Source organism: Rhamphochromis sp. 'chilingali' (assembly GCF_963969265.1).
Source record: "Rhamphochromis sp. 'chilingali' genome assembly, chromosome: 1".
NCBI lineage: Eukaryota > Metazoa > Chordata > Actinopteri > Cichliformes > Cichlidae > Rhamphochromis > Rhamphochromis sp. 'chilingali'.
Window position 1 is genome coordinate 26,103,504 of NC_137929.1, and position 23,904 is coordinate 26,127,407.

The 23,904-nt window shown below is 41.9% G+C and overlaps 1 protein-coding gene across 3 annotated transcripts in view; it reads left to right on the plus strand.

Moving 5' to 3' along the window:
* slc8a4b (solute carrier family 8 member 4b) overlaps positions 1-23,904 on the plus strand; it is a 130,100-nt gene that overhangs the window by 91,695 nt on the left and 14,501 nt on the right. For all 3 annotated transcript variants that reach the window (XM_080891153.1, XM_080891155.1, XM_080891154.1), the window contains one exon: positions 22,036-22,142. In XM_080891153.1, coding sequence (XP_080747279.1) covers positions 22,036-22,142 — 107 coding nt within the window. The remainder of the gene's footprint in view (positions 1-22,035; positions 22,143-23,904) is intronic.

Sequence of the window (23,904 nt, forward strand, 5' to 3'; positions counted from 1 at the left end):
GTCCCTTATCTTTCCCTCTCTACTTACTTTCCCTTCAGTTTTTGCCCTGCTCTCTTCTTCTCTGTCCTGTTTTTCTGCCCTGATCTCAACATCCATGCGTCTATTTCTCATCTGCCTTTTTATTAATCTTTCAATTTCTTTTTTGTCCTCCACTAATTCTCGATCGAACTCTTGTGCCTGTCATCACCTCACTTTTATTCTTCTTTGTCTGTCTCTTCATTTTAGAGAATGATACAGTGTATCCCTTTTGCCGTAGTGGTTCTTCTCAGTGCTCCAGCGTTTGCCGTCTATAATCCTGCATCATCATCGTCCTCCTTTGTGCCTACTCCTCCTTCTCTGTTATTTTGTCTGTGCATTAATAGCGGGGGAACGTTTAAGCAGTTTGTTTTGCTAGAGAAAAAAAAAGTTTAAGAAAGACTGAACAGTGCTTTTAAAATGTCAGCACAGAGTGGACTGGAACTAGACTCACATAGATCATGCACAAACACTCGCTGTTTTCACAAGCACTTGGTAGTGTGCTTTATGGCTTGTGATTATTGATTTCTTCACTATGGAATAAATGCATTGCCAGTAAAGCTTAGTGTGGAGAAGGCTTTCAGTCTTCATGGTCAGTGTATATACATGAGTAGCAGGTAGAGTTGCAGGTGAAGGGTAAACTGGAGAGAGATCTGTTGATCCAATAAACAACTGAAAAAAGCAGAGATATGTTCAAGAGTGCGCTGTGAGGAGCTCTTTGGAGCCAGCAATGAAGGTACTGCAACTGTATAGGTAGCCACAAGAGATCAATTCAAAAGGAGTATAATTGTTTAGCTTATGTGCTCATAGTGCATTTTACCCTCATTAGTTTGCAGCCAATACCTCATGACTTCTTTTAGGATGAGGTAGCTGCCCAACTAACTTTGTTCAAATACATCGTGGTGATTACTCACCATAACGATGAGCTTCTTAATTTCCATGTCAAAAGACAGCCCTGCACATGTTCATAATGTGATTTGATCGGCTGGCAGCTGAGCTGGAACATAATGTGACTGCCTGGTGCTTGATATAGTCGAATTGCTCTTTACCACAAGCAGGACAAGCAAAGCAGATCAATAAATCCCCATTTCAGCTCATTTCAGCGACCCTGATGTCACGGCTTTCAATGACACACATCGTTCCTAAATTTAATAATAATTTAGTGCATTTTTTTCTCCCTATTCAAGTATGAATTGCAGTGTTTCATCCCTCTGATCAGGCTGACGTGATCAGTTATTGCATTGTTAAATACAGCAGCTGGAGAGTTGTATGCTCACTGACATCACCGGCTTTTAGAATTCATACATGTGACAGCATCACGATGCCCGGAGATATCCTGTGCAGCTCATTCACTTTCCTTACTCTCATTTCGCCTGATGGACAATGATAAAAAACCTCTTGAGACCTCCAGGTTATAAACACACTTGTGCAGGTATTGTGAGTGATAGGTAGAAGAAGAAGGATAGACTGATGAAGGGGGCAGAGAGAAAGAGAGTGGTGGAGATGTCAGAGGAAGATAAATAGGTTTCAGGGGCAGGCAGTAAATGGAAAGAGAGGGAGGAAGATGAACGGATGGAGGGAAGGGCAAGGAAAAAGGACAGACAGAGGCAGAGTCGGTGGAGGGAAGAAGATAGATGAATCGCTGGGAATAAAAGACAAGAGGGAGAGGAAAGGGCAGGTGGAGGTAGAGAGAGAGAGAAGGGGAGCAAATGATGGCTAGAGGGAGATGAATAAAACAAATAGGGCCGAAAAGGAGAAGAGGATTTGGAGAACGGCTCACATTTGGTAAGACCAACTGTCGGCACCCTGGGTGGTGATGGGAGGAGTGCAAGAGGGCAGACGGAAAGAGGAGGAGTAAATGAAGAAGACTGAAGGGAGAAAAAGAGACAAGTGGTAGATTTTCATGTGCCAGGGGCGGAGACCGAAAGAGACGGAGAGAGTGAGAGAGATTTTGGCGAGCTGCCGCACACAGCCCTCACCTTGAGCTGCTAATGCCAGTCAATCAACCAAAGGTGTCATTACTCAAGCAAGGCAGGAGATCGTCTATATTCACGCCACTCACTCAGAAATGTCATTTTCTTAATTACAGCCTTTTTCCATGCACTGAGAAAAAAACATTTTCCAAGCCCGCTGAACTTTTTTAAATTCTGGGCAATGTGGACAGGTGACCTATGACACCACATAAAAAACCACATATTGTGTATATCAGCATGTAATTATGAATGCAATATCTCACTTACGCCACCTTAAAGGTTCCCAGGCCAGGAAGGTATCGGGAAGGTATCGGGAAGGTATCGGGCTGTCAACCAATCACTTGGGTCACAACTGAACTGTCTCAGCAACAGATCTCTGCAGGTATGACAAGGCTGTTCTTAGGTATGTCCCAATTCATAGGCCGCGTCCTCTGAAGACCGAGAGGGCTGTGAAATGGGATGGTCTAGCCTTCAGATTTGTCTCACCAGCTGTCCCGGTGGAGTTTAATAAATTCAGCCGTCTGCTCCTTGCTCGCTAATATATAACAGGACATTGGAGTAAATTCTCGAACATCTCACACTTTTGTTTAATCAGTTTTCTGTTAGATGTTTATTCGGCTGTGTGAAAATTATAACTTTAATCTCAGCCAAACCGTTTTACTCACGAACAAATAAAACAGCCAAAAAATAACATTTAAGTTATCTAAGGGACTTATGAATCATGTTTAACCTGTGTAGCGAAAGACCACGGGGGGAGTTCGGTGTTCTCGCCTGTTCTACTGAGCCTCGACCTCCCGGTCAGCTTTGAGCTGGTGGGTAACAGACGTCTCCGAAAATGTCTTTTAACTTTTGCAAATATATGATGTTTTGATGGACCGAGCACATATTTGAAGTTTACACAGCTACATTCTCGCCCGAAAATAGGTTAAAAAGTGTATTTTGTGACCCAGAAAGAGTAACATTGAAACTAAGTAGCTGGCGCTATTGTTGGAAACTGGAATTGGCTATGAATTCTTGGATAGGTTGGGCCACGAAGGATACACCCAACCCATCCTTCAAATTCGGGGAAATGAAGGACGCATTTGTTGGCCGCATTTGAAGCAGCCTTTGAATTGGGACAGCCTTCGTCGCATGGTTGTGACATAATCGGCCTTCAAATGCGGCCTCCGAAGGATGCTGCCTATGAATTGGGACACACCTCTTGGTATTCACCGTCCCTACCGTCCCCTACTTGCTCAATGTTACAACATAATCAGTTTTTTCAAGGGGCAATAAAATACTTGTCTTCTTTTAGTCTTAATATTAATGCACACGTTTACTTTCGATTCATAAAAAATGCCAAGTATAAGCATCCTTGCTTAAGTAGATTAGGAGAATCCCATTTGGACTTACGCGTCTAAAAGCAGTAAATTTCAAACCTCATCAGATTGTTGGTGTCTGCCTCGCTGATCCTCCTTTATACATTACCAGTACAAAAAAGACATTTAGACAGAGTTAGCTGTGGACCTGAAGAGAGTGCAGAGCAAACATTCTGGAAGAAAGATTAAACACTTTTATTTCAGTGAACTAAATCATGGTTAGACAAAGCCAAAGACTCAACTTGTAAATATCAGCAAGGAATGATGTGAAGTTCACTGCAAACTGAGGACACCTTTGTCCTAAACCACAATATTCTGAGATAAACAACAGGAAATTTCATTATATCAAGTCTAGACGTTGCTTAGAGAAACACAAAGTGAGATTTTCTGAAGACTACTTGGCATAGTCAGTTGATTGTTGATTGTTTAGTATCACAACTGAAGTCTGTTTTGTAAATGATGCTGAATGTGATGAGTCCTGCTGACTTGTTTATTCCCTTGACTTTTGCTGTTATAGTGCCAACAAGAGGTAAAAACTGCATTATTAACTTAATGTTTGACCATATGCCCACAAAGCATCTACTTCTAATAAAGTACTGATTATAGAGTGTTGCATTATCCATATTTTCATATTTTTAATCTTGGATTCTACTAGAGTGGCTTCGGAATGTTAACAATTCTAAAAAATGTATCATGTAGTGCAGCCCCATCAGTTCAACCTCTGGCTGAAACATCCAGTTTTACTTCCTCTTGCTCTAAGCCAACTTTCTTCTGATTGGCTGACCCTCAATAACAGAAGGACCGAACAGCAGGTGGGCGGGGCTTCTGTGTTTACAGCAGGAAACACATCTCCTGGATATTCTTTCTCTGTGATAGCACACAAATCCAAGAGTATATTATTTAAACCTTTGGCTTTACATATACGGGCTTTTTTCAGGAGTTTTGCACAAAATATTAGCATTCAATTCAAAGCAACACGGTGCCAAGATACAGCCGTGCATGAGCTTATTTTATTTCGCTCATTTGTTTTAAATATGTTTTTTTTTGGTGGGGGTCAGCTGTTTTTCCACATGTCAATGGACTGGTTCTTATATAGCGCATTTCTACTCTCACTGAGCACTCAAAGCGCTTTATACAACTTGTGCATTCACCCAATCACTTTATCTAAGGTTGCTTCTATCTAACATTCACTCGCATTCACACTCCGATGGATGCATTGGAGGGCAACAGGTTAAGATCTTGCCCAAGGATATTTGGCACGTAGATTGAAGGAGCTTGGGATCGAACCACCAACCTTCCGGTGAGTAGGTGACCCGATCTACCACCTGAGCAACAGCCACCCCGCACACATGTGCTCAGTTTTTTCTCCTACAGCTGTCATTCGATGTGTAATGCTAACTACTTTAGCACAAGTGGTTATGTTTGCATGTTTACCTGAAGTTTAAAGCTGGAGCGCTGCTATATGATTCAAACAAAAGAGCCTAGGTATAATGTCACATTGTTTTATCACTGGACATGTATTCAGTACCAGCAAATCATATTTGAACATTGTCAATTGCAGTGTAATAAAGCAGCGATCCCCAACTCCCGAGCCACGGACCTGTACCAGTCCGTGAGTCGTTTGGTACTGGTCCGCGAGACTTGAGGCTCGGGTGTGAAATTTATGGTTTTCAGGGTTTAAATCTGTTTTGGTTTTTTTTTATCGTTTTCATCGTTAACTCAGTTTCCCCGTGTCTTTTCCCGTGTGTTATGACTAAATCTTTTTTTTTTTTTAAACTGGTACTGGTTTTATTTTGTTGTATTTATCCGCAACAACTTAAAGGCCAGTCCGTGAAAATATTGTCGGTCTGTGACGCAACAAAGGTTGGAGACCGCTGTAATAAAGCACAATGTTAATCACCTTGGTGACAGCCTTAAGATGGGTCATGCTTCATTAAGTAATAGATATTGACTGCAATGAGGATTACAAACCTTCCAAAGCAACCAAATGTGTATATAATAATTATAATAATAATAATAATTTTTTGGTTATATAAGACTCAAAGACTATTTGGATTTGATGAAACTGTGCAGCTATTAAAAAATAGGTTTGCATTTTTAATTAAAACTAAGAATGGTAATGAGCCTATCAGAGAATGTTGAGAATAGGAAGAGTTTAATAACCCCAGCGATGCTTACGGGGGAAAAACAAGAAGAATTGGCTAAAGTTAATCCAATCTCAACACCGACAGTGGAAGGCTGTTAGGTAGATTTTGCCCTCGTGTTGTGACATTCTTGCTTCAAGACAGCCGTTTACTTGACCAGATCATTAATATATGATGAGCAGCGTTAAATCATACATGAGAACAGATGAGAAAAGAGTGGAAGAGGCGGGAGGGGGTAAAAGATCAGAATGACGTCAGACGTGGAAAAGTGGCTGTTGCCTATTTATCTCTCTTTGCTTGTCTTCAACACTACTTGTATTTCAGGATGTTTTCCGCCCGTGACAAAGATGGAGAATGGATAAATAGAAGTTGCAATAAAGTTGCGTCGTTCCGGTTTATCGGCCTCATTTTTTACTCTTCTTCTCCGTCTCTGTGGAGCTTTGAGGGCTTCTTTTTTTCCGCCCTGGATTTTGCACGCTGAATCTTTGTGTTTGGCTTTAATCTCTCCATCTGTTAGTCCCCATTGACTGCTCCATCCTTCATTCTTCGATTTATTTGCTTGTTTCTTTATTTCTGTGTGTTGTAATTCCATATTCTTTGTTTCAAAATCTTTTCCTCCAGCTTCATTTCCATCCATTCCTCCCTCCGTGCATCAAAGGAAAAAGAACTGATGCAAATGTATAACTGAAAGCTGCTGAAAGCATTTACAGTAGGGGGTGAGTGGGAACTGGCAGCCACAACATTTGAAAACATGAAGAAACAAAGTCAGGTGGGCTGCTGCTGTATGTAAGTTGGTCATCGCCATGGCAAACCTTCTGACAGTTAACCTTAATGAGAGCTTCAAGCTGTTAAGTTAAAGAGTCTGAGATGGTGTGTAATGCTACAGTCACAGTGGGGAAAAACAGTGGTTGGAGACTGCAGCATTAACTAAAATATTGCAACCAATGAGTGCAATGAGCTTGTGATCTTGTCGCCTGTGAAGTGGCAGTCGAACTGCTCTCATTTTGCAATTGAACAGGGTCAACTTTGAAAACTGTTTGTGATAATACAGCCATGAATCAGCAAACGTCACAAATTCAGCCATTTCAGCTGGAACCTCTAGAACACAGGTGTCGAACTCCAGGCCTCGAGGGCCGGAATCCTGCAGGTTTTAGATGTGTCCTTGATCCATCACAGCTGATTTAAATGGCTAAATTACCTCCTCAACATGTCTTGAAGTTCTCCAGAAGCCTGGTAATGAACTAATCATTTGATTCAAGTGTGTTGACCCAGGATGATGTCTAAAACCTGCAGGACACCGGCCCTCGAGGCCTGGAGTTCGACACCCCTGCTCTAGAACATCTAGAACCAAAATTCATCCACAAACAGTGACGTAGTTGCTGCAGGACAGTGATTTAATTGCAACCTAACCTTGCATCTGTATAGGAATATACCAGAACACAACTAATTGGGAACCAATCAAGCCCCCTTTCCCAAAGACTACACAGCACAGATGGGTTGAGCTCATCATCGCAGGCTAACTTAGACTGATTGCAACTTGCTGGTTTATGAATTAGACGACAGTTATTTGCAAGCATTCGCAAATCTGCCTGAGAGTGATTGCAGGTAGGCCTCAATTGTTTTGAGACAGGTTGCCTCCCACCAGGCAACATGAGTTTGTCCTTAAGGACAGCACAGTTTCACCAGCAGTACCAGCAGACTCGTGCTCCACAGTGTGGATTCATCAATATTTGTGGATATTTTCGGGAAATTGTTTTGCATTTGATTTGCGAAGTTGTTAAAATCTGCAAGGTGCATGTTTCATTTGCCTGCCTGAAGGACAAAATGAGTTGCTGCAGTATGATTCAATTTCAATTTTATTTTATTTATATAGCGCCAAATCACAACAAAAGTCGCCTCAAGGTATGATAATACTAATAAACTGTCGTTTCTGTACAGGTGAGCACTGCCCGGCTGTTTATCACAGTTTCCACGGTGTAGGCTGCCGTTTTCTAGGGCTGAACTGTAGCCGCAGCCACGGCTCCTTCACAGCAAAAATGGCTGTCAGCTGTTATATAAGCTGTTACATAAAGTCAAAGTGTTTGGTCAAACCTCTGACCCAAGCTAAACGAACCACATTAGAAAACTTGTCAGCTAACTCAGAGACTCACACGCTCTCATGAGGTTGTGCGATTCCCTTTGGAGGCACACCGTGTGTCGTTGTTCCTCTGTACCCAAAACCCTTTCATAGTGCCACTCGGGGATTCTGCTCTACTCTATTCGCACTTTCAAATTACACAAAAAGGGGCTAACTGCCATCTAAAAAAGGCAAGCGTGTGGGTCTGTCTTTCGTCTGTCATCGACATCATGAGGCTGAGCTACGCTAAGCCCTCAGACTTGACTCTCCATGCCGAATAAAAACCAATTCACTCTCATTCACTCATTTTTTTTTTTGTCATTGTGCTTATTTCCTTTAACATTTTAATGTCTTCTCGCTCTGTTTCCCTTTTTCTCATTTTTTCCCCTCCCTCTTGAAATCTGGTAAAGTCAGTCTTGCCCTCATGAGACCATCTCCAAGTAGCACATCACACGCAGCAGAGGTAGAAAGAGATATTGGAGTGGGGTAACGCAACAATCCCAATTAGGACACAGAGCCGCAGAGACGAGCAGCTTTTATGATCACAACAGAGGAATATATTTTCCATATCTGGAACAGAAGCAACACATACATGTGCACACTGCGTCCCCGCAGCACCAATCCCATGGACGGTCACATGTCATACGCTTTATTTCACAGCAGTCCCAGTCCTCATTCATGCAAATGTAACAATAGGATTGTGGAGGAGGGAGCAGGAGCGAGGGGGAAGCTGCGAGGGCGGATGATGATCAGGAGAGAAATGAAAGTGTTTGCGTGCAAGTGTGCAGAATGTGCGATGTTCACTTTGTCACTTTCACGTGTCTGCATGTCGCACATGTGTGTCGCCTCATTTCTGCTCTACTTGCTTTCGATTTGCAAACCTAACACAGGCAACATGTCTGATCAGATTTTTACTCCCTTGTCTTTTTTTCCTCCTCATTCTTCCCATCATCCCCCCGGAACTAATTTCCCATCCTCTGATTTCTCTTTCTTTCCCCCTTTTCCCTCCTTCCATAATCGGATCGCTCTTCACGTCAGACGTTTCTTTCATTCTGTCTTTTATTTAATACTCTTGACATTCCTGTGTAGTTTTCCTCATCCCTTCTCTTCCATCCTTTTCCTTCATCCTGTTTTTTTTTCTTCTGTTCCTCGTGGAGCAGGAGAAAGAAGTAGCTCCTCTGGATTATGGTGCATCTTGCAGGATTTGTGTGTGCATGTGTGAGGGAGGTGATGTGATTTGTGAGCTTAATTTTACACAATATAACGAGGTTAGGATTTTACACACACACACACTGTATGTGTATGATGCTGCCGACTGCACAGTGAGTGTGTACTGCACACACTCGTATCACATGTTGGCACCGCCCCTCATGACTTCATGGTTACCAACCAGATATTCTCATGCTCCATGTTTTCACATTTTCTCTCATGTCTAGTTCTTCAGAGTCTTCTGATAATAACTAACACGAGGTGAGAACGAAGCCTCTGTGAACAAATTCTGCTTATGAATTTACCTGATATGTTTCACTGGAAGCTTTGCCGTCCATTTGTAATGTAGGGGTTTTTGATCCATCACGCTTGAGCATACTTTGGGTGCGTGCAGTCAAACAGTCTGCGTGGACAGCCAAACAGGGTTGGCATTTGCTGCATTGAACCAGATAAATATTGACTATCGTCTGATGAGGACTGAGCTTTTTACTAGCATTTCAAATTATCTGAAGAAACGGAAATCGCTGGCTACACTGGCCCATAACAAATTAGATGTTTGCTCCAGGTGCAAAGTCAGCAGACTGGCTACTGGTTTTAACAAAACTGTGGTGCTAAAAGAGCTCCTTAAACACCTCACAGACACAAATCTTACCATTGTCATCTGGTGGTGCACACCAAAAGTCGTGTCAGTCAGCTTGTGATGCACTTTAGTGTTTTGGTTTGTCATGTACCGTATTTTCCGCACTATAAGGCGCACTTAACATCCTTTAATTTTCTCAAAAATCGTCAGTGCGTCTTATAATCTGGTGCGCCTTATCTATTAATTCTGGCTGTGTTTACTGACTGTAGCAATGGGAATTGCATTTACCTGTGTGTTCCGCCCGGAGTCTCTGCTTCTCACCTTCCGGTGTTACACTCTCAAGACTCCGGGCGGAACACACAGGTAAATGCAAAGTCAAAGTCAAAGTCAACTTTATTTGTCGATTCTGCCACATGTACAGGACATACAGAGAATAGAAATTGCGTTACTCTCAATCCCTAGATAAATAGCAAATGAACATTTAAATATATTTAAATATAAAAGTGATTAAAAATGCAAGTAAAATAATTAAAAAGTAAAAATTTAAATAAATACAATTTTACATATAACAGAAAGCTATACAATATACAATATAATGGGTAAGTGACATTGAGTGTAAACCAGGCAGAGTAGTGCAATTAGGCAAATAGTGCAAATGGAGATTTAGTAATGTACGGTAAGAGAAAGTGTAACAACAAAGTCTTATGAGGTAATGGCAGTCCAATGCTCCACAAAGTGACTGGTAACTGGTGCATGCAATTCCCATTGCTACACTGACCTCGAGCTGATTTTATGTGGTACACAGCGCTCAAAAATCTGTCAAAAAATGTTTTAGTAGGACTTTGCTAAGCTACGAAGCTGCACCGCTTGATGAATTGTCTGAGCGTTATGGCTACCGTAGTCAGGAGCCTTGCGGCTCATAGTAATCTGGGTCCAAAACTCTGTCCACGTCAGGTCCCAAACAAACACTGTGTAAATTCTTTCATCTTTAATAAAATGATCAGTGTTGCTGCTTTACCAGGTGTATCAATTAAGTTAAACATCCAGGCATCCATGAAAACAGAATTTATTAAATTAAACGGAGTTAGAAGTTAGCAGGAAGTTAGTAGATAGTTAGCTCGCTGGTTTTGCTAGTTACCTTAACATGATATATCATGTTCTGACTGAGAGATTTCTGGAAAAAAATAAAACGTACAGCTCTGCTATCACTTCCAACATGAATGTAGAGAGAAAGCTACACAATAGTGATGTTTGTAGGATTACTGAAGTTGGGCTAGATGGTATATAATGCTGTGCTAGTGATCGCTAGCGACACCGCTACGTTAGCATACCAAAGCATAAAACTGAACCTGGAGAATGAACGCTAACCTTTTTCCACTTTTTTTGACAAATGCAATCGCCTGGAAAATTGCTGTAAACGGACCAAACTTCAGTAGGAGAGAACAACTGAGATAGTCCAGCCACAATATGAGGTTAGTCATTAATGTAAGATAAGATAACCTTTATTAGTCTCACACGTGGGAAATTTGTTACAGCAGAAAGTGGACAGTGCAAAGTTACATAGCAAAAATTAGAAAAACACTGGAATAACATATACTGTTGTTCCAGCGTTTATAGAGCAGCTACCAGAGAATTCAACATTAATGAATTAATGGTATGGAAGTGGAGGAAGCAAGCGGAATGAGTTGAGTAAAGTTTGACTTTTCTGACTGATTTGTTTCGTTAAATGCGCTTTATAATACGGTGCGCCTTATGTATGAACACAGACCCGTGTGTCGACAGTGCGCCTTATAATACCGTGTGCCTTATGGTCCCATAAATACGGTACACAGTTTTGTAACCAGCTGCTGCCAGCATTTCAATGTTAACAGTGCTTTAGGAAAATTGGAGTCTGTTCTCTAGTTGGACAAACATAGTCCAGTCTGAACACCCCTCGATTTCTACTGTGACATTTGGGCAATAGGGTCAGATTTTGGCATAAATGGCATGAAATCATGGATCCATCCTGCCTTGTGTCAAAGGTTCGGGCTACTGGTGGTGGTGTAATCGTGTGGGGGGTTTCTTGGCCCACTTTAAGTCCCTAAGTTCCAACTGAGCACTAGGGGTGCAACAATACTCGTATCGATATTGAAGCGTTCGATACAGTGCTTTCGGTTCGGTATGTATGTATCGAACAATACAAAATTTTTTATTTATTTTATCAACTTTTCTTCTGACGATCCTGTCTGTGTTGAGCGCTCAGTGGAGCTGCGTTCGACTACTCTGCCTAGGCTGCACTGTCGAGCGCAGATCCACTGAGCACAATGCAAGCTAGCAAGACAGAAGCTAAGCTTGTTGCAACATGGCAAATTGAACCTCCCCCCCCCCTCATTCAGATCTGGCGTTTGGAACTATCTTGGTTTTCATGTGAAACATGACCCTGACGGTAAGCGCGTCATGGGCAGAAGTAAAACAGTATGTCGGATGTGCCACGCAATGCTCAGTTACATTGGTGGGAACTAGTGCGTTAGCGCAGTTTGCTCGTTAACATGTTGACTCCGTCCGGCCACGCACAGGGTGATCCGCGGTAGCTCGTTAACGGAGATTTGCCGCGTTATGGCGTTAATGTAATTTTAACGAGATTAACGCTGACAGCACTAGTGGGAACACAACGAATATGACTGCACATTTACGCCGACATCATCCTAGTGCAAAGACGAGTGGAAGCAGACAAAAACAACAAGCATGCATGCTACAAACTTTACCCGAGTCATTTAGACAGCCGTTAGCACATGATTCTCCTTATGGGGACCTGATATGTTTAATATGCTGCTGAGAATATAGCCCAGAAGAAGCGTATAGTATAGCTTTTATGTTGGAAAGAGCCATTTCTCTGTAATAAAATCTCTTTTCCAAAGATGAGTGATTCTTCAATCAGATAGATTTTTTTATTTTATTTTGTTGTTTCAGCAACATTACATTTAAAAACTGTACTTTTGAGTTAAAATATATATTTAGAATTTTAATAAATGACAAATTAAAAAGGCATGAACATTTTTGTATCGAAAAAATATCGAACCGTGACACCAAAGTATCTAACCGAACCAAACCGTGAATTTTGTGTATCATTGCACCCCTACTTTTGCACATGTCGAGGAGCGTGTCAGGCTACATTTCACTGTGTGTTATACTTGTATAACTATGCATGTGACAAATAATAAAGAACCTAGAACCTAGAACCTGAGCACCACAGCTACTGCTGCTAACATGTGACGCACCAAGTCACAAAGCACAAATCAAATTACTTTGTTGAATAATGACACTGTACTCAAATGGCACCAGATTGCAATCCAATAGAGCATCTGTGATCTGTGTGTGTGCATATGTGTGTGTCTCCCCCTAAACCCTGGATTTGATGTGATACTTCAAGTTTCTTTCTTTGGTTCCACCTATAAGATTTCATCCCCTATTTTTGCGAGTTGTCCTCCAGGTCTTGCCTTATTAACTTTGAGCCTTTCTTGCTATCCACCATCATTTTTGTACCATCGCGTTACCAAGCAGTGTACCCGAAAGTAGCAGCTGCGGCAGCTGCCCCATGAAAACAAACACCAGCTGTGCCTACAACTATAGCAGATTAGTCACTAAAGTACCCTGAATGCTGCGTGACAGGATTTCCAAAGCTTCATTTGACTGCAGGTTTAGCAACTTTGCTAAAGTATACAAATGACAATTTTATTTGGAGTTTAGTGGAGTCTTAACATATGAAATATTGAGGACTTGGAAGTAAAAACCTATTTTTTTCATGCACCTTTTGTGCAGAAACACACAGATGACTTCGTATCGAGAGCGCATCTGTCTGGAGATAAAACGATCATCCATATATTTTTGAATCGTTAGTGGGTCACTTGTGCCAGAATCGCATTAAATTTCCTGTGTGAGAAGCTGGGGAAACCTTTTTTTAATTCGCTCTCATCTGTTTCGGCTTTTCATTCTTAGCTCCCTTTTTTTAGCCTCACTTCATACCCTCATCTGTGTCCCTTCCTCATCCTCCTCCTCATTTTAATGTCCTGCTTCTCTTACCTCTTCTCCCCCTCCTCCCCGTACCCCTCTCTCTCACCCTCAGTTCATCCCCTGCACCTTTCCATCTTCCCACATACACACCAGAGATAAAACTTTATTACTCACCACAGCCAGAGACCATGTGTATTTTGCATTTCCTCATTATGCGTTCCGTGATATCATTAAGAGGGGTGATATCTCTCCCCTAAAGAGCTTTTTATCTCACCCTCTCTCTGCTGGCCTCACTCAAATTGCTTTGTTTGTGTTGCTTCCACGCAGACGAGAAGAGCTAAACGAAGGACTTCTCTCAGCCTACCTGCTCATGTAGAAGCATGTGTGGGTGTATGAGTGATATTCAGAACCATTCATATCATTTGATCAGCTCTTCAGTGATGTCTTTTTGCATCTTTCTACTATCTTTGAAAAGGAAAAATCCTCCTTGATTGCAGCGTTAGCAGTTTTTACTCTGGATTCATTCATAAAGTCGTTTCTGGCATTCCGACAGTCAAAAATGTAGGATTTCAATGACGAATTGGGAATTTTAGTTGGATTTTCATAGCATTGTATTCAACAAACAGCCTGTGTTATTTGTTATTTAAAGGGGACCTATTGTGCTCATCTCCATGCTTTTATTCTTTGACTCTACCAGAGTGCCTTTGCATGAGTCACAGTTCAAAACTTGCTTATTTACTTATAATGGGTCTTGGCGCAATCAGTGGTCTGAAACAAGCTTTTTTGGTTCTCTCCGTTTAAGCTAGCTTTCATCTGATTGGATGCTGGTCACAAACAGAAGGTTTGAACAGCCGTGTGCCTGAGATGACTGTGACATCGAACTGTGAAATCAAGTGCTTTGAGCTTTTAGCTTACAGGATTACTGTACAACGTCAGCTTCCCTCATTGTGTGAGGGTAAAGAAAGAGGTTTCCTTTCAAGCTAAGAAATCCAGACGGTGTCATGCATGTGCACTCAGCAGTTTGGATCCAGATTGAAATACTGCTTAGATGTAAACTTAAACAGAGCAAAGCCCGGAGTCTGTAAAAGGCGGATCGCTGCCCCCTCTCCTCAGCTGTCATCTTTCAGCTGCTATCAAGCATGTTTTGCGTTAACCTTTCATAGTATGTAGGAGTATTCTGGTAGAAGAACAGCCTGACGTGGACACGTGTAGATGGTGAAAGCATCAGCATTCGGGGCTGAATAAGCAGAGGAAGGGCATTCATCCTTGTTTAAGAAACTGCAAGACCGTTGTGTTTGTTGTCTAGGGAAATAGGCTAACACGAGATGCTGCTAGTGGAGCTAGGGTTAGAGACAGGCTGCAGACTTAGCTGCGCGCCACTGTGACGGGGTAAATGTAAGCTAAAGCAGGAAAGACTTGTGTGCAGTCGAGATGAGTCATGTCCTGCATGCTAAGAGCAGAATTAGCAACAATCCTAATCCAGCTGATATTGTTTACCAACAGACAAGCTGCACGACTTTTTAGCAGCTCATAAAAAGCTCGTAATTCTTTTAAAATATCTAGCTAATGCTAGCTTTAGCAAATGGAGTGAAACCTGCAGTACAGTAATTTACCAATCACACCCTCCAAATGTTGCAGTCTACTTAAGCTAGAAGTTTCCCAACTGACATGTCAGTGCTGCCGCTGCCCTGCAGCTGTTTCGTCCCCTCCACTACCCGAGCATCCACCTGTCGGCTCTCATGGGATAATTACTCATCACTCTCCACTTTCTGTGCATCATATTTGCAGGGAGCAATGAGCTCGAAGCCTAACTGTTCTCACTGACCTGTCCGACTGGACTGCGTTTCAGTCTCTTTCAAATTCTTTTCGGTGCATTTACACTTGTTTTGAAATTTGCTTATTATTTAACCCAGAACAAGGCGCAGGAAGTAACTAAATGAGATCTTGGCTTCTTTCCTCATCAATACAGAAATGGATAGTGTGCCGAGTGCTTTACCTTCCCAGCTTTCAGTTGCTTTATCTGTGGCACAGTCAGTGTACCATATCTGAGATAGATACGCTGGGTCACTCTCGGTAAACTATCAAAATCTGTAGCAGAGTGCTATTCTCCCTTTTGGACTATAATCAAATTTTTGTAATCCTGTTACTTGTTGTTATGTCCATTACCATCCTGGCAGCCATCTAAAGGTCTGCTCAAGATATACGCCCCCCGTCTTCGCTCCTCGTCTTTGTTCTTGTTTTATTTTCACAGCCAGACTTCGGCTTCCCTTTTCCAAGTTTTACCCTTTAAACTAAAATATTTTACCGTCATGAGTTTGCATAGTTGCAATCCTGTCTCTGAGCGAGTGCATACATGAATAAGAGATTTAGTGGTTCCACCAGAAGGCACAATAGTAAAACTGGCGTGTGTGTATAAATCAGAATCACTTAAGAAAATGAATTGTTAGCTGCTGCGGTTCTCTACGATGCTCTTTCTATAAAAATATGGTGGACTGTCTTTCAGTGCCTGAAACAGCACTCATGCACACATGCACACACACAAACAGAAAAGCAGGAATGGAGGTAGGAGAAAATGGAAAGTGATGGAGACAAAGATATAAACAGAGGTTTTGTCCATTAAGTAATGCAGTGAGGGCTTAACTAATCAAACCAAACTCGGACCGTCGCTCCTGTAAGAACTTTAGAGCCACGCACAAACACGCAGGCACGCTGCAACGGTATAAAACTTACCCATTAAATCGATTTACAGCTCACTCGGTTCTGTCTGGGGTTTTTCAATCAACAACACCTTTTGTTGACCTTTTTTTCACTCTGTCCTTCTAAAAGTCTCTATTTCTGGCAGTGCAAGTTGTGTGCTCAGTGAACCTGGTATGTGTCTGATTTTTGTGTCAGTCCGTTGACAGAGCGGTTGAGGCTCCGCTCTGACAGAGGAACTTTCTGGGGAGCAGGTGTCAAAAAGTAACAAGGTAGAAACAGAAGGCGAGACGGAAGGGAAAGATGTCAGTGTTGATTTCTTCATTTTCACCTCCTCATTCCTCCTGCAGACACAGCTCCAGCTTTGTGAGCTCCCTTTTTCCAGCTTAGTTTCTTCTCATTTGGGCTGAGCGCTGAGCTGCCCACGAGGCTCAAACAAGGCTTGAGGTGGTATTATCTCCATGCCTATGATGCTGCAGGCCAGAAGGACAACTTTAAAGTCCTCCATCAGGACCTCTGCCCTGCCAGGCACAGCCTCAAATAGTACGACTTTGAGTGATTCACAAGTTCAGCAAGAGGTTTAAAGAACAATCCCTTTTTTTTTAAAAGCCTGGTTCTTTTGTTACTGTGGTTTGTAGAAGTTTGTATCTCTGGCTTGTTAAAAAGCAAAAGCAGGACACAGAATGGTGAATCCTTTCACTAAAGCCCTGCCTGTGATCACTTCTGCTTTAAAAGTCTCCAAACAGAAGGTGGGGGGATTTAAGGATCTGAAGTCCTGCTTTGAGATGTGTCCCATGATCGTTGAAGACAAGCCTTTGGTCGCCACTGTCTCCACTGGTAGCCTGTCAGACTGTCGCTAAGGATTAGAGATGCACTTTCTGCTACTTTATAGAAATCATCAATAAATCTCATCTGTGATCTAGGGGAAAGACTTCTGGAAGACTTCAGTATTTCCACTCAGACGTTTCCTCCTAAACTGACTCTCATCATCATTTTGGCTCACATCATCACTAGGTGTCTGGGAGGGAGTGGACACTCCTGCAGGAGGCCTTAGTCACTGTAGAGTGGACATGAGGCTGTGCAATGAGGAGAGGAGATGTGCATCACCTCTGAGCCTCAGCTCCCACCTGTAATCCGTTACAGTAACGCTATGTTTTGAGAAAAGCAAAACAGACATGTCATTTAGACTTATGATCTTCTTTGTTTCCTGATTACCAAAACAAATGTTTTATTTTATCTAAAATAAAAATGACATCACCTGAATGGCTGGGGTTAGAGTTATGCATCAAGTTCTGTTGTTTATCTATGAACGTAGACACAGTGCCTCATTCTTCAATTCAGCAAAGGGCATTTTATGGTCATGGTTCTCTGTCCTGGTTGTCTTGTAACACTGAATGAACTCTGTGTGTATTTAGCTGTAACCCCTCATATCTCAGTAGACTCTATGTATTACTCATATTCATCTTCCAGCCTTTTTCCTCTCTGTCACCTCCTTTTTCTTCATCCCATCCCTATCTCTCCTCTTTCACTTCCTCCTCCTCTCTGTTTGCCTGCTTTGCATTTCATTACTTCTCTATCCACTTACCTCTGTCTTCCCTCGCCCATGTCACTGTCAGTTTGTGCTTATTTATTGTTGCTACTCTCGTTCTTCCTTCTATGTGGTCACATTGGAGTTTACTGCGATTGTGCCTTTTTAATTTACCTTTTAATTGTCTTTTTGTGTGTGTTTAGAACGTTGAGTTCTTGGTTTCAGATGGATGTTCACATTTTAGCAGCTGATGTTAAATTAGAGCTAATAACTAGCTGGGACCACATCCTCTGTAACGATGGGCGATGAGGCATGAGGAAGTGTGAGCTGGTGCTGCGGTTTGGGGAAGGCCTCAAAGGGGACTGCGACTGCTCCTAACGAGAAGTGAATGAAGGAAAGGAAGAGAAAAGAGAGGGAAAATGGGGGGGAAGGGTGGGGCATGAAAATGAGAACAGCAGGTATAGGTGAAAGGGGGCTTTTATAGCCTGAGGCCGGAGGGGGGTGATGGAGGAGACGCCCCGCTCCTGAAATTCAGATGATATCTCCACTAAAAGTAGAATATAGCGCCGCTGCCAGAAGCTCACTTTAAGTCAAAGTGTTGGGTTTTAAAGCATTGAATTTAATAGTAGAGCAGCGGTCCCCAACCCCAGGGCCACGGACCGGTACCAGCTCGGGTGTGAAATTTATTTTTTTCAGGGTTTTTATCGTTAACTCGGTTTCCCTGGGTCTTTTCCTGTGTCGTAGTTGTGCGTCTTTTTTTTTTTTCAAGAAATATTTAGGCATTACCATGGTGACCAGAGAGCATTAGAGTTCATACTACGATAATTATTTTCAAACTTTATGATTTTCTTCCAGTTTTTGTAGTTTCTAGATAATCAGAAGTTTGACAAACGTGCTGCGTAACAAATGCTAAGCTACAAAAAAAAAAAAATCCCAGTTCAGAGGAAAAGGTTTAACGATGTCTGTGTAATCTTTTACATAACTCAGCATTACAATTTCATTTGTGAAATCATTTGAACAATATCAAATGTTCCAGCTAAAGACACAAATCCCCTTTGAGGATGCGTCAGGATGCTAAGACTGACATGTGGAGCTACCCGCTGTGGCGACACCTTGTGGCATGAAAGTAGCTACATAATAAAGCAAGAAGAAGACATAAATGCAGTTTCTCTAATGGCCACTGATGGCTGGCTCCAAAAGCAAGTCAGTCGCCACAGATTCCCAAGTAAACTTGCCTAAATATACAGCATTAAAAGCACCACCATTTTTTATTTACAGTCTGTGGATATAACGAGCGTAATTTCAGTTCCCTGTAGTCCTCCTAAATATAGGATGTTTTTTATCTCCTTTTGTTTCACATCTGATTAAACAACATTTTAATTTCTTCTCCATCACTGGCTGGGAGTTGGCCACTCACGCTGATGTGACGCTGGAAATACCAAATCAATCAAGTTACATCCACTGTTGCCTTGACAGCTCGCCAACGATAAAAATGGACTTCCACGTCTCTTCCCCTCCGTCGCTTTCTCTTTCCCTCGCTGCCCTTCCTCCACCCTCCATATACGTCTCCCCGCCCATTTCTCCCTCTCGCTTCCTCTTTCTGCTGAAGCAAAGCCTATTTTCCGCATTATAGTCAACATGGCTCACAGCGAAACGTGCGATTACACAACCAGGTGGAAGTGAACGCTCTTTCTTCCTCTCCGCTTGGTAGACGCAGATGGATCGTGGTGATGAAGATGAAACGGGCCAGAAAGATACCAAACCTGATGAAATTTCCTTAGAAGCATCAAAGCTGCTGCACGACACGCACAAATAACAATTAAACAGAGAAATACTTTATAAGCTATAGAAGTAGTTCTCCTTTTAAAGTGAGGATAAACGCTGCATGTAATGACTTTAGTGAAACATTTAATCTCTCCATTTAAAGTAATTGGAAGTATAATTTGCTGAAGCTTTGTCCTCTCTGATAAAATCTTCCTTTCTTGGCTTTGTTATATTTAACCAGTTTTATATTTTATGGTCTTAAAATAATAATCAGCTGTGACTTACATCTCTATGTGGCATTGCTGTAGCTTTAACTGCTCTCCCTGGCTTATGCTTTCCACGTATGCGCTTGGAAGTGTGGGGACTTCCCAGAACTGAGCCATACCGCCAAATATAACGCATTGCAGATGAACCAAACAATCTCCTTTTGATTATCGTTGTCCTGAATGAACTAAGTTTGGTTCAGCCAGACAGTTCTGTTTGAAATGTTTATTTACATCGAGCAGTTTAGTGTATAGGCTTTGACCTCATCTTCCACAGAATCTAAACGCACAGATGTGTTTGGTAGTGATGAGTAAATATCATCCCACCATTCAGAATCAGCAGCAGTACCGTGGTGCAAAGCAAAGGCAGACATAGGAAATTAACATCTTCGATAGAACACCCAAATTAGAGGGAGTAGCCTTGATTGAAGGTGCTTGCAGTGCATATTGTCTTTGTATGTGGGATTGTTAGAATCTAGTTGAGTTTGGACCTTGACTGGGCCATTGCAACACCTCAGTTGTTTTCTTTTTCAGGCGTTATGTTGTAGATTTGCTGCTGTGCTTGGGATCACTGCTGCATGACCCTGTTTCAGACAAGCTTTAGCTGTCAGACAGATGGCCATACATTTGACTACTTTCATATGCAGAGGTGTTCATGGTTGACTCAATAGCTGCAAGCTGCCCAGGCCCCGTGACTGCAAAATAACCCCAAATCATCACCCTCCACCCCCGTGGTTGGCAGTCGATATGTGGTGCTTTTGATGATATGCTGAGTTTGCTTTTCTCCAGATGCTTCAGCGTGCTTTACAGGCAAACATCTCTACATTGTTCTTGTCTTTCCAAAGGATTGTTCCAGACATATTGTGGTTTTTGTTGATGCAACTTTGCCGTGTTCTTTTAGAAAGAAGAGGCTTTCTCCTTCAAAACAAGCTCTACTCCTTTTCTGATTGTACCGTCAAGACCTTTAAGATTTAACGTTTCATTAAATGTTAACTGAAGTCCGTACTCTCTGAGCTCCAACTCTTGGCTCTTTGTGGTTTCTATGTACATTACATGGTCTGATCTTGGGGTGAATTTGCTGAGAATGACACCTGGACTTTGTGTTAACACACAGCTGAACGCTCCAGCATTCAGCCACATCTGAGTCACGCAGAGTGAATCCAGTCCTCGGGATTTGAAATCCCAAGCATAAAAGTTTTCTCACGAGTAATCTAGCATTTACCAGACCAATCCTGGCAGGAACCGGGGGTCGTTAGCTGTCTGAGGAGCCCGACACAGGCCTTGCGAATGCCATGGCTTTCAATCATCATGGCACAAGATCCAACTAACCTAGTCTCCTCCTAAAAGTCCTCAATTGCTAAGAAGTAGCTCTGGTCTGGGTTTTTGTGCTTCACACAAAGAAACGTAGATATGAAGCCGGTTAAACATGCGAAACCAGCTGGTAAATGTAACACGCAGAAAGACAGAAGCTATGCACTGAGTGGAAACTGAAGGAAATAACAAGCCAGTAAATATGAACGCACACACTTTGTGAGGTTAAAAAAAATTGCAGATGTTTAAAGTGGGGAAAAATTGATTCAATAGATTTGCCACATACAAAGAATGGTTTAATTATTGTTGGTTTACATTGAAACTCCACATGCAAAGCAATCACAGCTTTCAGTCTGTCCTGTTAAACTCCCGTCACATTTACAGCCTCCCTGCACTGACACCTTAATGTCTGCAGTTTTAGACACAAATTATTCGTTTTTATGGTTTTCAAAGATTCTTTTCTTTATGAAGACAATAAAATCATTATTTAAATATATCAATAATCTGTCTTTTGCAACACAAGCAGTACTAAGAAGTGCTCCAATAGCTATTTTTGAAAATCTCCACACCTTTTTTCCGCTCCAATTTACACATCCCCTCAAAACTCTCTGCACTGCATTTTAGTTGCTCCCCAGGGCGCTCCTGATTGAAAATGTTTCCCCAGTAGTTGTGGTGTTCATAGCATCACTGTCAGTTGTCAAGCCTGGGAGGTAGCTAGCACCCTCACACGCCGTTCCCCCGAGTACTGCCAATCTGGGCTTCAGCCTTCAGTTTTGCTCAGACTCGTCATCCTTTTCTCTGAGAGAAATCACAAGGGGATCAAATCTAATTATTTTTCCTTTTTTGGGTGTGTTTATTATAACTGTTACTTCAAGTTAGGTAGTATAATGATTACTTATGTCAGTGTTTTTCAGTGTAGGGGCAGCAGAAATGACCTCGTGTCCAATTACAACCTGTCACGGGGAGAGTTTTAATAGACTGGTCCTTTGCCATGAACAAGCTCTTACTATGATGGAGAACAACCAAAGAAGGTAATTATCTGGACTGCACACACTGAGCCTCATCGTCTCTCTCTTCTTTTAACAAACAGGAAGATCATCGAGGTGAAAATCATTGATGATGAAGAGTATGAGAAGAACAAGACCTTTACCATCGAGCTGGGAGAGCCTGTTCTGTTGGAGATAGGACAGAAACACGGTGAGTCTGTGTGTGTGTGTGTGTGTGTGTGTGTGTGTGTGTGTGTGTGTGTGTGTGTGTGTGTGTGTGTGTGTGTGTGTGTGTGTGTGTGTTTGTTCAAAGAGAGTATCAACAAGTCAGGAGTGAGAGCAGGAACAGGGAAAGTGTGACAGACAGAATGACGTCTTTATTTATCAGCAAACAGGCCCGGTGCACATCTGTCGCTTGGAGACAAGGTGAGACCAGCATTGATTACCTGAAGCCTCCAATCTAAACTCAGATTAACCGTGGAAACATTTCACTTTGAGCCACTGAGGATGTGACTTGGGAAGGATTTCGACATCACTGGCCCTGAGCTGCGATGCGTTTTTGAAGTAATCGTGTCACAGGAGGGATAGGAGTAATAACTCATCCAAATCAGCATGTGATCTGCTTAATTATGTCACCATAAGGAGGTTTGGTGTATGCAGTATAAACAAAAGCCAGAAAGCTTCCTTTCGTTGTCTGGAATCGCTGTAGTATCGCAGCGTCGTCGCAGATGGAACACAATTTGCAGTTTAGTCATGGCAAATGAACCATCTCGATCAGCTTCTTTCCTCTCGTACTGTCATCTGCTAATTCAAAACCCGCGCAGATCTTTGAAATCCAAGAATCTAAAACATTTAAGCCCCCGCCCTTCTTTTTTTTTAAGAATGTGAGAAGCTTTAGATGAAAATTTAAAAGGCTTCTTTAACAGAGAGACAGCTGATCTCCCCGAGGTGACTCAAGGCTGGAGAGAACCAATGCTCAAAGTCAATATGTCATTTTTATATATATATATATATATATATATATATATATATATATATATATATATATATATATATATATATATATTCCACATTTAGTGCTAAACATTACCAGCATTGTACCTCTGAATGTGTTAGCAGCTTCAAAGAGCAGCTAATGTGTCCCAATCAGAAAGTTCACGTATTTTTCAAACAAAAATTCTTCGCCGCGTTCATTTTGTGTCTTTAAAGACGTGCCAGCCAATTAGCCGCACCAGAATCTTCCTGCTTTATCACTCTTTAAACACACACAGAGGCTCTTCTCAAAGCGTCTATAGTGTAGATGTCACACAGGAAGAGCCCATAGCCTGCGGCATGCCGTGGCATGTTTCATTACACAGAAATGTGATGGGTTTTATAATGCTGTCACAGAGCGAGCAGACTGGCAACCACATAATGCTGTCACATACAGTACACAGCTTTTCAATTACAGCGAGCTACACACTGATAACGGCAAAAATTAATAACTTGCTGTCTGTTTTGGAAACGTGAGCGAACAAGGAGACGTTTGGGAGCGATGCTGCAGCATACACGGAAGCGCGCAATAGAGAGGTGGGAGAAAACGTAAAGTTTTTGCGGATAAAGCTCGCGTTTCCCATGTTTAAAGATTTAGCATATACATAAATATTTTTCACAACCCACAGCATACGTTTTCTCAGTAATAGTTCACACTGCTGTGGTCTCTGCTGAGAATAATGAAAAAAAGAGTCTTAAGATGATGTCTGAAATCTGTCAAATTAAAAGATTAAGCAAACGACTATATGGAGAACCCTCAGGGCAAGATTTGATGATTAAATGCCACGGAGATATTTGAGTAACGTGACTGCCCAAACCTAGAGTAATTGTGCTGAGCTAAAATTTAAAAATGGACCTATTATGTTCATTTCCAGCTCCATTTTTTTTTTTCGTGCACTCCACCAGAGTGACATTAGATGATTCACTGTTATATATATCAT